Source organism: Petromyzon marinus, chromosome 3, assembly GCF_048934315.1.
Source record: "Petromyzon marinus isolate PM22_M1 ecotype Great Lakes invasive population chromosome 3, UKy_Petmar_22M1.pri1.0, whole genome shotgun sequence".
Lineage (NCBI taxonomy): Eukaryota > Metazoa > Chordata > Hyperoartia > Petromyzontiformes > Petromyzontidae > Petromyzon > Petromyzon marinus.
The window spans coordinates 16,189,977-16,202,550 of NC_133669.1; the positions used below are offsets into that span (position 1 = coordinate 16,189,977).

General features: G+C 45.9%; 1 protein-coding gene across 1 annotated transcript; it reads right to left on the reverse strand.

Moving 5' to 3' along the window:
- Positions 1 to 3,035: 3,035 nt before the first annotated feature.
- On the reverse strand, positions 3,036 to 12,336 carry PRXL2B (peroxiredoxin like 2B). The gene is made up of 8 exons (XM_032976317.2): positions 12,155 to 12,336; positions 9,174 to 9,305; positions 8,842 to 8,926; positions 7,388 to 7,439; positions 6,505 to 6,568; positions 4,685 to 4,760; positions 4,278 to 4,405; positions 3,036 to 3,646 (listed from the first exon to the last, which is right to left on the reverse strand). Exons 1-8 carry the CDS (start codon positions 12,215 to 12,217, stop codon positions 3,623 to 3,625), a joined length of 624 nt encoding a protein of 207 aa, XP_032832208.2. The 5' UTR covers positions 12,218 to 12,336; the 3' UTR covers positions 3,036 to 3,622.
- Positions 12,337 to 12,574: the final 238 nt, after the last annotated feature.

The window sequence follows — 12,574 nt, forward strand, 5'->3', positions numbered from 1 at the left end:
GGATCGTTGCACAAAACGTGTCACGTCTTGCGACAGCATTCGCATAAACTGCTCTTGCTGCCATACACTGGTGTCGAGTGATGTTTGATCCACATATTACGGGAGGGAGGCAAACCATGGAGACAATGCCATTCCTTTGAGTGTCGTAGTGCACTTCAACTGAACTTAAACTGAAGTGCACCATTTTCTAGATTTTGCACATCAAGACAGGAGACGTGTCCAAAAAGTGACAGCCGTCTCCCTCGAACTAAGCTCCTAATCGCGAAGATTGGTCGCAGATGCAATGGTGACATTTCTGACGACGTGGAATCACTGGATGCCAAGGAGTCTTTGGCATCGCGTGTGGAAGGACTGCAGCCGATCCAAATCATCGTAAAGCAATGTCCAGGCCTCCGCACCATACAGCAAAACTGACAAAACAGCACTGGTAGACTCTCAATTTGGTGCCCAGACTTAAACATTTCTCCAACCAAATGCGGTTCAGACTACTATTCCTGAGGTCAGACCAATCCGGCGCATGACAGATCTACAGTGAGGGAAAAAAGTATTTGATCCCCTGCTGATTTTGTACGTTTGCCCACTGACAAAGAAATGATCAGTCTATAATTTTAATGGTAGGTTTATTTGAACAGTGAGAGACAGAATAACAAAACAAATCCAGAAATACACGTCAAAAATGTTATAAACTGATTTGCATTTTAATGAGGGAAATAAGTACGTGACCCCTCTGCAAAACATGACTTAGTACTTGGTGGCAAAACCCTTGTTGGCAATCACAGAGGTCAGATGTTTCTTGTAGTTGGCCACCAGGTTTGCACACATCTCAGGAGGGATTTTGTCCCACTCCTCTTTGCAGATCTTCTCCAAGTCATTAAGGTTTCGAGGCTGACGTTTCGCAACTTGAACCTTCAGCTCCCTCCACAGATTTTCTAAGGGATTAAGGTCTGGCGACTGGCTAGGCCACTCCAGGACCTTAATGTGCTTCTTCTTGAGCCACTCCTTTGTTGCCTTGGCCGTGTGTTTTGGGTCATTGTCATGCTGGAATACCCATCCACGACCCATTTTCAATGCCCTGGCTGAGGGAAAGAGGTTCTCACCCAAGATTTGACGGTACATGGCCCCGTCCATCGTCCGTTTGATGGGGTGAAGTTGTCCTGTCCCCTTAGCAGAAAAACACCCCCAAAGCATAATGTTTCCACCTCCATGTTTGACGGTGGGCATGGTGTTCTTGGGGTCATAGGCAGCATTCCTCCTCCTCCAAATACGGCGAGTTGAGTTGATGCCAAAGAGCTACATTTTGGTCTCATCTGACCACAACACTTTCACCCAGTTGTCCTCTGAATCATTCAAATGGTCATTGGCAAACTTCAGACGGGTATGTATATGTGCTTTCTTGAGCAGGGGGACCTTGGGGGCGCTGCAGGATTTCAGTCCACGGTGTAGTGTGTTACCAATTGTTTTCTTGGTGACTATGGTCCCAGCTGCCTTGAGATCATTGACAAGATCCTCCCGTGTAGTTCTGGGCTAATTCCTCACCGTTCTCATGATCATTGCAACTCCACGAGGTGAGATCTTGCATGGAGCCCCAGGCCGAGGGAGATTGACAGTTATTGTGTTGCATTTGCGAATAATCGCACCAACTGTTGTCACCGTCTTCTTTGGTTCTTTCGGTAAAGTCACGTAGAATGAGAATAAAATAATAAATTGATAAAATAAAATAACAATAATATTCTCACGACGTTTCGGCCACAACACAAGCGGCCTTCATCAGGTGAAGGGACGAGACTGTCTGGTAGGACAGCGCTGGAGTGGTTGTCACCGTCTCACCAAGCTGCTTGGCAATGGTCTTGTAGCCCATTCCAGCCTTGTGTAGGTCTACAATCTTGTCCCTGACATCCTTGGAGAGCTCTTTGGTCGTGGCCATGGTGGAAAGTTTGGAATCTGATTGATTGCTTCTGTGGACAGGTGTCTTTTGTACAGGTAACAAGCTGAGATTAGGAGCACTCCCTTTAAGAGTGTGCTTATCTCAGCTCGTTACCTGTATAAAAGACACCTGGAAGCCAGAAATCTTTCTGATTGAGAGGGGGTCAAATACTTATTTTCCTCATTAAAATGCAAATCAATTTCTAAAATTTTTGACATGCGTTTTTCTGGATTTTCTTGTTATTCTCTCACTGTTCAAATAAACCATTAAAATTATAGACTGATCATTTCTTTGTCAGTGGGCAAACGTACAAAATCAGCAGGGGATCAAATACTTTTTTCCCTCACTGTACATTGTCCTTCAGTGATCTTTACAGATCCCAGGTAGATAAATTCCTACACTGCTTCGACAGCATTGCCGTTAATTATGCACGGTGCTTCCAAGAGCTCCGGAGCTCAAGTTTACTTTATTTTCTGCCATGAAACATCCTGCTTTTTATTGCATTGTTGTGGAAATATTGGAAGACTGGTGTGAATGTTTCAGGCTTCTCAAACAAGGCTAATCAGCATCGTCAAGGTCAGTGAAGTGGTGCCGGCCAATCCCGTTTCCAGTTTAAATTCACAATCAGAATGCGCAAGAAAACTTTTAAGTGTGACATGTCATACAGTCGAGTTATGTTATGAAAGAAAAGGAAGGTCGATGAGGAGTGTAGAGTTGTCCAAGAGAAGTGGAGGAATTCGTATTTCTTTGTGCTTCATCTGCGTACAGCAAATACAGGTAGCAATAGCCCAGACAGGTAGCTATACATACAATTGTATTCACCAATGTGTTTTGACATTACGTGGGTTGACACGAATTTAGCTACAGTTTCATTACAACAGATGTCCGGTAAATAGTATATGCTTTTCATTTTCATAGGCCCAGCCGTGTGGCCCATGGGGGAGGTGCATTTGAATCCAACCCGGCCTGCGTACCGTATGAGTTCGACAGCCCTGCTTCCAGCGATTTTGAACAAATCCAAGCATTCAAACGCCAACGGGACAATTGCAATCATGACAGCCACAACTGTAAATTAAATACCCACAAGTACAAAACACAAGAACCACAAATGTGTCTTTCAAAATCATTGCTTTATTAGATTAATTTAACAGTAACTGCCATTTACAAAGCTCGATCCCATTATGAATGAGGGGAGAAACCCAAGGCCTTCAGTCGAGTAGGTTTGCGCGCCTGCACGTGTTCGACTTCACAAATGCTCGCTGAAGTGTTTCTGTAAACGTAAACGTTTGCGCCTTGGACCTGCTAAGCGCAGAAAAGTGCACGCAAATAGTCCTTCGTGTTTTGTAATCTCCAATATCGCAACGTGGATGGAGCAATGGAAAAGGTGACGGCCGATCCCACCCTGGGCCCCCCCGCCCCTCCCCCAACCAGCGACGACCAGCGTGGTGAAGTGGTCAACAACCACTCAATGGTTATAGCGTGGGGAAGTTTGCACCTAGCGGTGGATAGACAATTGGCTGTAAATTATTACTACTATTGTTAACGTCCCTACATGCACGACTCATGGCAATTAGCCACCGTTGAAGTATTGGTGTTTGCATACTTTTCTTCGTCCGGCAGGAGTCACGTTTGTGCGAGCACGTGGGAAATGTAAAGGCAAATAGTGAGACCCCACGTTGCAGGACGATGTCACGGCATTTAACCGGAGCAGACGTCCGTGCACTGTTGGCAGAGAAGGCGAGGCATACATCAATCGGGTAGTCAAATTCTTCATGTGCGCTTTCATACAAAAACTGATGTGAATTCGAATCATGTTCGAGCAAGGATGTAGGTGAAGTCTGCTTAGAATTAGAATGGGCTAAAATGTAAACTCCAGTTTTTTTACCTTGGCCTATGAATGTTTGCTCCTGGAGGTATTGAAGGATGCAGAATGAAAAAAATTTGACTTTAACCAAACATCACAGATCCCGAAAACGTATGACAACAAGTTCTTTAGAAAGCTGGAATTTGGCACAAATATAGAGTGATTCCCATATTCTTCATTAGATTTTTTTAAAGCAAATATTGGGGTCGTGGCTTATAATTCAGGAGCTGTGCATGTGTGACCAGAAAGGAAAAATCGATTGATATCGGGAATAAGTTTTGGGTGTGTAGAACTTTCCGCAGCATCTTATATTCCGGAGAATAAGGTAGATGTAAAAACATTGGAAATCCAAATGTTTCTAATTCAAGTCCCTGGAAATGTGGAGACAAATCGTCAATTTTTGTTTTTGAAACTTGATGTAAAAGTGTTTGGGCACTTTTTGGAAGTGCGCAAGTAGAGAGAAAGATGCCTGCAGTGTGTGCGCTGTACCTCCGGTTGTGGTGCATTTTCTTGTGCTTTTGGCTCCGATTGGAAACCAAGAACTTCCAACACCGTCTCCACTGGGACAAAATCACCCGGCGAGTCCTGCCGGAAGCACAGCAACACCTTCTCCCCACCTGATACACAAACAAAGATAAAGATCCTGGTTCGTCTTAAACAGACTGTTGGGGCAAGTGCTGTTAGCAAGCAATCTATTAAGGGCATCACGGCACAGTGGTGGTGATGGTGAGCACCACGCCTGGTCGTCTTTGTCTCCCCAATGCTGCTATTTACACAGCACCAGATACTCATTTAAAGTTGCGTTCACCAACATCAAACCCAAATCTGGTTCAGATATCACTGGACTGGTGTGTGTAAAGGTGTGCGTTTACATATAAATGCGTGCGTAAGTGTACCTGCGCTGACAATGAGGCAGCCTCCAGTTTGCAGCAAATCCCCGGACAGATTTCCAGACACCCCATCTTCTACAGCCTAGTAGTAATCACCATAAACATTACTGCCGTGACAATGACCTTCAACATCACCATCCTTACTAGCTATAACTATAATTAACTGTAACTATTTTTATTTCATCAGGCAAGCCCACAGAGCTATACAGCTTTTTTCAGAAGCCACCTGGCCATAAATGATAGCTCAACGAAGGAGCTTATCACGCAGAAATTTATAGCAGGAGCCAAATACTCTAAAAACGCATGTTTCTACTTATAGAAGATCCTAGCATGGATTACATGTAGGGCATGAGTTTAGACTTGGCAATATCATCAAAGGTGAAGGTCATTCATGCTCAAATGAACACTTGGTGTACTCATTGCCAAGTCGGTCATGGAAATTCAACATTTATATGGTGGGAACCAATCTCTTTATTAGGACAAACAATGCCGATTTCCCATGCAGTGGTGGTTCACTCATTGTGTCAACCATGGAGGAATGAGGAGCAGAGTTAAACCCCAATTGAGATCTCAACTCTCAACCCTCTGAATGTGGAAACATGGCCGAACGGTAGCGAATGTTTGCCGCTTTCTGCAGAGATTCGCGGTATGAATCTGGCAGGCCGCCCTGGTTATTACTGCGGGTGTATTAATTGCAAACATACCCGCCGTCTGCTTCACAGTGGAATATTAAGAGATCCTGTGACGTTATTCAAAAAGAGTAGGCCATGTGTGCTGGCATCATGGTAAAACTTACCCAATTAAAGAAAACATGGCAACATCGAACCCCACTGCGAAACACAGCAGGACCCTCCCGAAAGGAAAAGAAAGGAGGGTCCTGCTCAGTCAAGTGGTGACAGACGAAACAATGACACCGCTCAACCACTGAGCACCAAGCAAAGCCGTGTGGTTGAATTAAATGCAATTTAATTATTTGAAAGATCTGCCATGTCCAATTCAGAACAATGAATGTACATATCCGATCTTTTTCTCAATCCACGGTTTAATAAAAAATTCCCCAGCCGTGTCGGTCATGAGGGTTGTTTGACCATACTTCACCACACTGGCCAGTGCTGGTTGATCAAGGTTGGGTAACCAGAACCAGTTCAAATATTGCTCGTCACCTGGTGTTAACTATATATCTAAGAATAGAGCTCAGATCGCTGGGTTCTGGATACTGTGCTAACCATTGCACCACCGCTCCCCTCCTGACATTTGATCAACATTTGGCAGTAAAAAAAATGTCTGGTATTCAGACAGCCAAATGCAAAACAGATATCCGGTGAGCCAGCCATCTACAAAACAAAGACAGATCCTCTGCATTTACACACCACACCAGGTACTCATTTCAGGCTGGTTTGTCATAGGGGAGGACCCAGGACCTTTTCAGATATGCATCATATAAAAAAACAAAGACCAAGATCCCCCATATAACCTGAACAGACTGTTGGGGCAGTGCTGTTCGCGAGCACCTATGAAGGCCGGCACAGCACACGAGGGGGTGGGTGGCCAGCAACATGCCCAGCCGCCGTCTCCCCAGTGGTGATGATCTTACCAGGTACTTATTTGCGGCCGAGTCGGCCTAGGGGAGGGCCCAGGACCAGTTCAGATAATCGTCACTGGTGTTAGCCATGAACGGGAATCGAACGCAGGTCGCCGGATACGTAGTGCAGTGCGCTAACCGCTGTACTACCCCTCCCCGAAAAACACACACACACATGCTTGCAAAAGACAATGATCCCCTGTATAGCCTTAACAGACTTGTATACACACGCGCACATACATACCTTGGCTACAATGTCCCGGACTTTCTTACCCAAAGCCACCGGAATTATGGACAGTGCATTGTACCTAGCATGCAGGCGCACATGTACACACAAAAAAGTGCAGACATGAGCAACCATGCACATTCGCAAATTCACACAGGGATTCGGACATATTTTCAGCTGGTAAGGCCCAATTGAGCCAAGCAGTAGTGTTCCAAGGACGGCCACAGCCCAACGCCATTGGCAGTAGTGGCAGTTACAGGACACTGCGGTGGGAACGTGCGAATGCAAACCACTAACATGTAAGTACACAAAACTCACGTCAAAACTTAGTGGAAACTAACAAGCACACGCGCACCCAAATACTTAAGATGTATCCACAGGCGCACATACATACAGCAAGTCCTCGTTCAACGCGGTAGTAGATGCATTACTGAAGTGCCGCCTTAAGTGAAAAACGCGTCAAGTTATTTTTTTTGCCCATAAATAATGTAACAATAAAGTTTGCCGTGTAGCTAAAAAAAAAAGTTGTTTGGCGTCGACCACTCAGAAACCACTTGACAACAAGGTGTGCCGCGCCGCGTTGTGTGAAAAGTGTTCCCTAATGGAAGAACTGCGTTATAGTGAAAAACGCGTTGTGTGAACACGCGGCAAGCGAGGACTTACCGTATACTGTTAAATATTATTAATAACACAGAGCTCCCCACCCCCTTTCAACAACCCACACTAACCACTGTGGCGAGGTAAGGCCAAACAACCCCCAAAGACAAATACGGCATGGGAAGGTCTTCAACAGTTAGTGAAGTGACAAGGGCTGTAAATTGGTATTATTATAAATCAGGTTATAGGCTTTTGGCATGTGAATGCGTACATGTGGGCAATCGGGTATAACTGTGCATGTTACCTCTTGAAGCCCAGATCATTGTAGCACTGCTTCTTATCATCAATAAATAAGTCTGTGAAACACACACAATTCGTTCATGAACGCTAAAACTACTCTTAAAAGATTACAACTTTGTTTTGTAAACCTCACCAACATCGTTATGAACGCTGCCTTAAAAGAAAACAATTTATTTGGTGATACGGCACCGGCAGTGGTGCACAAGCACTAATTACAACACACCACATTCGTCAATACCACTGTGGCCTTAAAAGGAAACAGATAATAGGTGACATTTCAGACAATGGCTTTTATTTCATAGGACATGCCTTAAAAGGACATTTACGAGGCTCTCGTTTAAGGTAATGGTTAGCGGCTGCCCTAAGTTAGGGCCATTGCCCGAAACATTTGGCTCATCCCCTTTGCTTGTACAGGAAAAACCCTCTTCATTGTGTATTTTTATTTCGCGAAATTCGATTATTCACAATTGTATACTTGCATAGCAGTTTAACTTTCGTGCCTTTTCCCTTGGACTATTGGCGATTTGGCAACATCGTATAACGCGGGAGGGGTACTGTACTTGCGTTGTAAAGTCGTGGATTGTGGCCATGTTCCGCCATCCACACACTGAAGCCAACTCTCTTCAGGTGCCGTTATAACTTGTGCCGTTTTAGACTTATTTGTGGTGTGTTTTTATTTAGATCATGGGGTCTAAGCAGAAGAAGCGGTGAGAGCAAGAGCAAAAAGGCTGAATAAAGTGACGAGTTTAGCTTAAAAAGCGGAGTTGTTGGTTAGACTTGGTCGTGGTGATCGTGTGCCTGCTGTTGTTGGTTAGACTTGGTCGTGGTGATCGTGTGTCTGCTGTTGTTGGTTAGACTTGGTCGTGGTGATCGTGTGTCTGCTGTTGTTGGTTAGACTTGGTCGTGGTGCTCGTGTGTCTGCTGTTGTTGGTTAGACTTGGTCGTGGTGATCGTGTGTCTGCTGTTGGTCGCAATTACATGGTAGACGAGTCAGTCGGATTTATAAAGAAAAGCGAGAAGATAATTGTACCACTCAAAACCCTTGCAAAGCACCTAGGGTAAAAGCGAATTTACAGTACAATTTATGAATGTGTTTTGTAGAATATAATTAAGTATTAGACGTGTACAGTACAGGATTAATGTTATGAAATATTTAAATTTTCTTCCGTATATTAAGTTAGACACAGGAACTTAACTCCCTGTTTTCCCATATACACAGTGTCTACATTTTACAACTTCTATTTTTGCGCACATTTTCAAGAGCCGAACCCTTGCTGTATATATTTGTATATTATCAAGAAGTCTCACCGACAAAAGAAGCTCCTTACATTTGTAAATTTTCAGATACAAATTTATGCTGATAGTCACACAGACAAAAACCCCACATGGAGGGGGAAGATGATGAGGGCAAGAGGCAGTGTGGAAGGGGGGCCGGTAGAGTGAACTGGAAGCAATTACCACCACCGCTGAAGAAATTTCCATCCAGGAACTCCTGTAGCCCCACCCGCTCGGATGCAACGGCGACCAAACGTACCGCTCCGGCCTGGCAAACAACACAACCACACTGAACCAACCACATCGCAACCACTCAAGTTTTCAAGTTTCATTTATTAGGTATAGCCCTGTGAGCCATGCGGCTCTTGAGTCGGGTGCAACCGCAACAAAAATATAAACAGAACATCTTAAAGCGACGACGCGCAACAGAAACATCCTGGATAAAAACCAGCAAACATTCCAGAAAAAAAAAACCACCAACTGCACAACCACCGCCGTTGGTGTTGTGCGCGTACCGGCAGGTTGGCACGAGCCATGCCGGTGGAGAGCTCTCGCGCGCACCAGCGGCACACGGCGCAGCCAAAGCGACGCAGAAACGTGATGACCACGGGCTGTGGGCCCTGCCACAGGGACGCCAACGACACGACCTGCATACGCGCACGAGGAGAGCACAAGGCGTGTGTGTGTGGCTCCAGCTGTCACTCACCGCTCAGCAGCAGCAGCAGCAGCATCATCATCACCTCGGCGTCGTGAGATGTCAACTCGGTAAACATGGAACTTTGGGGCAACCAGGCCAACCGTTCCGCCAACGTTGGCCCAATGTTGCACATTTAGTGGGAAATGATAAAGGCTCAGAGCAGCTCCACGAAGGCAAACTCATGAATGTTAACTCCTATGCTCTCAATTATTATTGGGTTTAAACACTCTGGGGAACCTTTGGTGGATATCTCTAGACCACTGCTGCTCTATCAGTTGGTCACATTTGCGCAAATGTTTTTTACGGTGATCAAGAGGCCACAGAAACAAGCAGACCTTGTGGTGGCAGAGACCCGAGAGCTCTAGGATTATGACCACAGTGATGGCAGGTAGGAAACGTCCTCTCTAATACCCGATTAGTGCAGCTAAGATGCTTGCAGTGGTTATTGATACATACACTAGATCGATTATCCGGCAGCTTCGGGGGGAGGGGGCGCTGGATTTGTTAAAATAGCTCTTTTTATGTACTTTCTTGTATGACATTGTTTTTAGGCGTACGTTTTTTTAGTGTTTAAAATTTTACTATTTGAAATTGGCGTAAATAACAAGACAAATAAATCTCCTACTTTAAAAGGTTACTGTATTTACCGATTACCGTACTTACCACTGCAATCTCGAAGACTATGCATGGGGGTGATGCATATAAGCGCAGCATTTTCATTGGCTTAATTTGTATGTAGTGGATAATGTACTGTATATATTTAACACCGAAAGCAAGCATAGCTCCTTTTTATTTGTCACGCACGTGGTGCCGATCGCCGGACTGGTTGCAGCCTTTGGAGCGATTTTGTTGGTTGCACCGGAATCGGCCCGGGAACGCCGGATTAAGGTTGGAAGCCGGTGTAGAAGGCCTAATTTGGTCCTGGTGCTTACAAAAACACGTGGGGTTGGTTGTACGGGATGAATGGGTCTGAAAAAGTTCAAGACTCCAGTTATGGGCAACAGACATTTCCGTAAATATTAATTTTCCTCTGTGCACACACAAACGCACCGGTGCACAGATCTACACGCGCCACACAACGACACGCAGGGTCACCTCGCACGAACAGGAACAGCAACACAACAATTTCCAAAGTCGGCGAACACACCCCAGCACTATCATTATACCACACAGCACAGCATACAGCTTCAGTTTTCATTTATTTGGTATAGCCCTGTGAGCCAGTCGGCTCTTGAATCGGGTGTAACCGCAACAAACAAAAACATGAACAAGAAAAACATCTTAAAGTGATTTTGTGACTGTGGAAAACAGAAAATCCAGGAAAAAACAGCAACATATTCCTGAAAAAAGCACCGTACACCACCGCTGTGTGCAAAAAATCCCAGTGGGATGCAAGTCAAACAACAACCGCAAGACAACTTAGATTAAGGCCATCAGTCTAACTCCGTACTACAGCAAACAAACATGGCCAAACCAAAAAACGTTTTCGAAATCACCAAAATAAAGCCATAAAAGCAATGTAACAGTGATCACAGGAACTGTGACCGAATTTTCACAATAAACCACATAAACAACATGTACCAGCAAACCCTACGAACACGCATTCACAATCACACGTAGTTCCACAGGTGTAGTTCTCAGATGGAGAGCACACACACACACCATAAAAACACACACAATTACGACAATAATCAACGTAAATATTTACACAAATCAACGACATGGAAGTCATTCGGGGGGCCCCCTACCTCGCTACCAAACGACTCGTCGTTAGCTCGTCGTGAGGATAACAGAATTGATGAGACAAGAGGCGGCGAAGGAGACGAAGAACGTCGTCGTTATACAGCCGAGATGTAGAGCAGAGAGAGAGAGAGATGGGCTCTGTAAAAACAACGTTAATCGTCTCGTTTATTTGGATTTTCACTGGAACCGATAATTATTAATTATTGTGTCATAAATCGGCCTCCCACCCCTGGGGGCTCTTTGGGGCGCTCCGCATTTGTGTGGCCACGGCACAGCTGCTGCACAAAGACAAAGATCCTACCCCCTCCCCACCGGATAGCCTCGACACAATGTAGGGGCAAGTGCTGTTAGCGAGCAGCACCTATGAAGGCCGGCACTGTGCCCCCCCCCCCCGTACTAATTTTGAGGCCGAGTCTACCTAGGGGAGGCGCCCAGGTAACCGGTTCAGGTAATCGTCGCCACGGGTGTTGGCCGCGAGCGGGAATCGAACTCGGGTCGCAGCGCTAACCACTACACCACCGCTCCCCCCACACAGCACTAATAATAATAAAACACACCATTGTATTGCCCGTCTAATAAGACTGTCAGGGGCTGTTAGCGAGCACCTATTAAGGCAGGAACGGCACATGGGGGGGGGGGAGGTTATCCAACACCACGCCCTGCCGCCTTTGTCTCCACCATGCACGGGACGTAAACATCAGCAAAGCACCGTGCGGTGCTTCATTTACGACGGAGTGGATCTGGTGTGGAGCCCGGCCTAGCGGAGGCCCAGGCACGCCTCGCCGTGTTAGCAGCGGCGGCGGCCAGGAATAAAGACGCAGTTTCTCACCCGGCTGCGTAGCGCAGTGTGTCATTACAACACCCACCGCCACACATATCATCTCAAACACATGTAGCAACATCCACCCACACTCATCATCACACATACACACAACACACGCTACACACACACCTACAATCATCCACGCACACTCATCATCACATATACACACAACACACGCTACACACACACACCTACCATCAACAAACAACATCCACACACACACTCACTCCTACCTCCCCAGTGCGCGCGTTCACCAGCTCATTCGCTCCAACTGTTTCGAGATTCACGTCCGTCATGCTCTCGGCTGCTGCTATGGTCTGTGGCTGCTTCTGTGGCTGCTGCTGCGATGTAAACCGGCGCTAAAAGTCCACGCGAAACACGTGGGGGGCGGGGCCGCGCGGGGTGATGCGCGCCGCACGTGACCCGCTCCCGAACAATGGGAGCGCCGCCTCGTGAACAATAGGAGCGCCGTGCGTGACGTCACCTCGGTTACACAACTCGGGTTGATTTATTAATTATTTTAAGTTATTGTACTGTTTTTTGTTTATATTGTCTCGTATTTATGTTGAACTTTCGCAACGCTTATGGGAGGTGCGGGAGGAAGGACGAGGAACTAAATACAAAAAAGTTTTTTAAAATAAATTAGTTTGTTA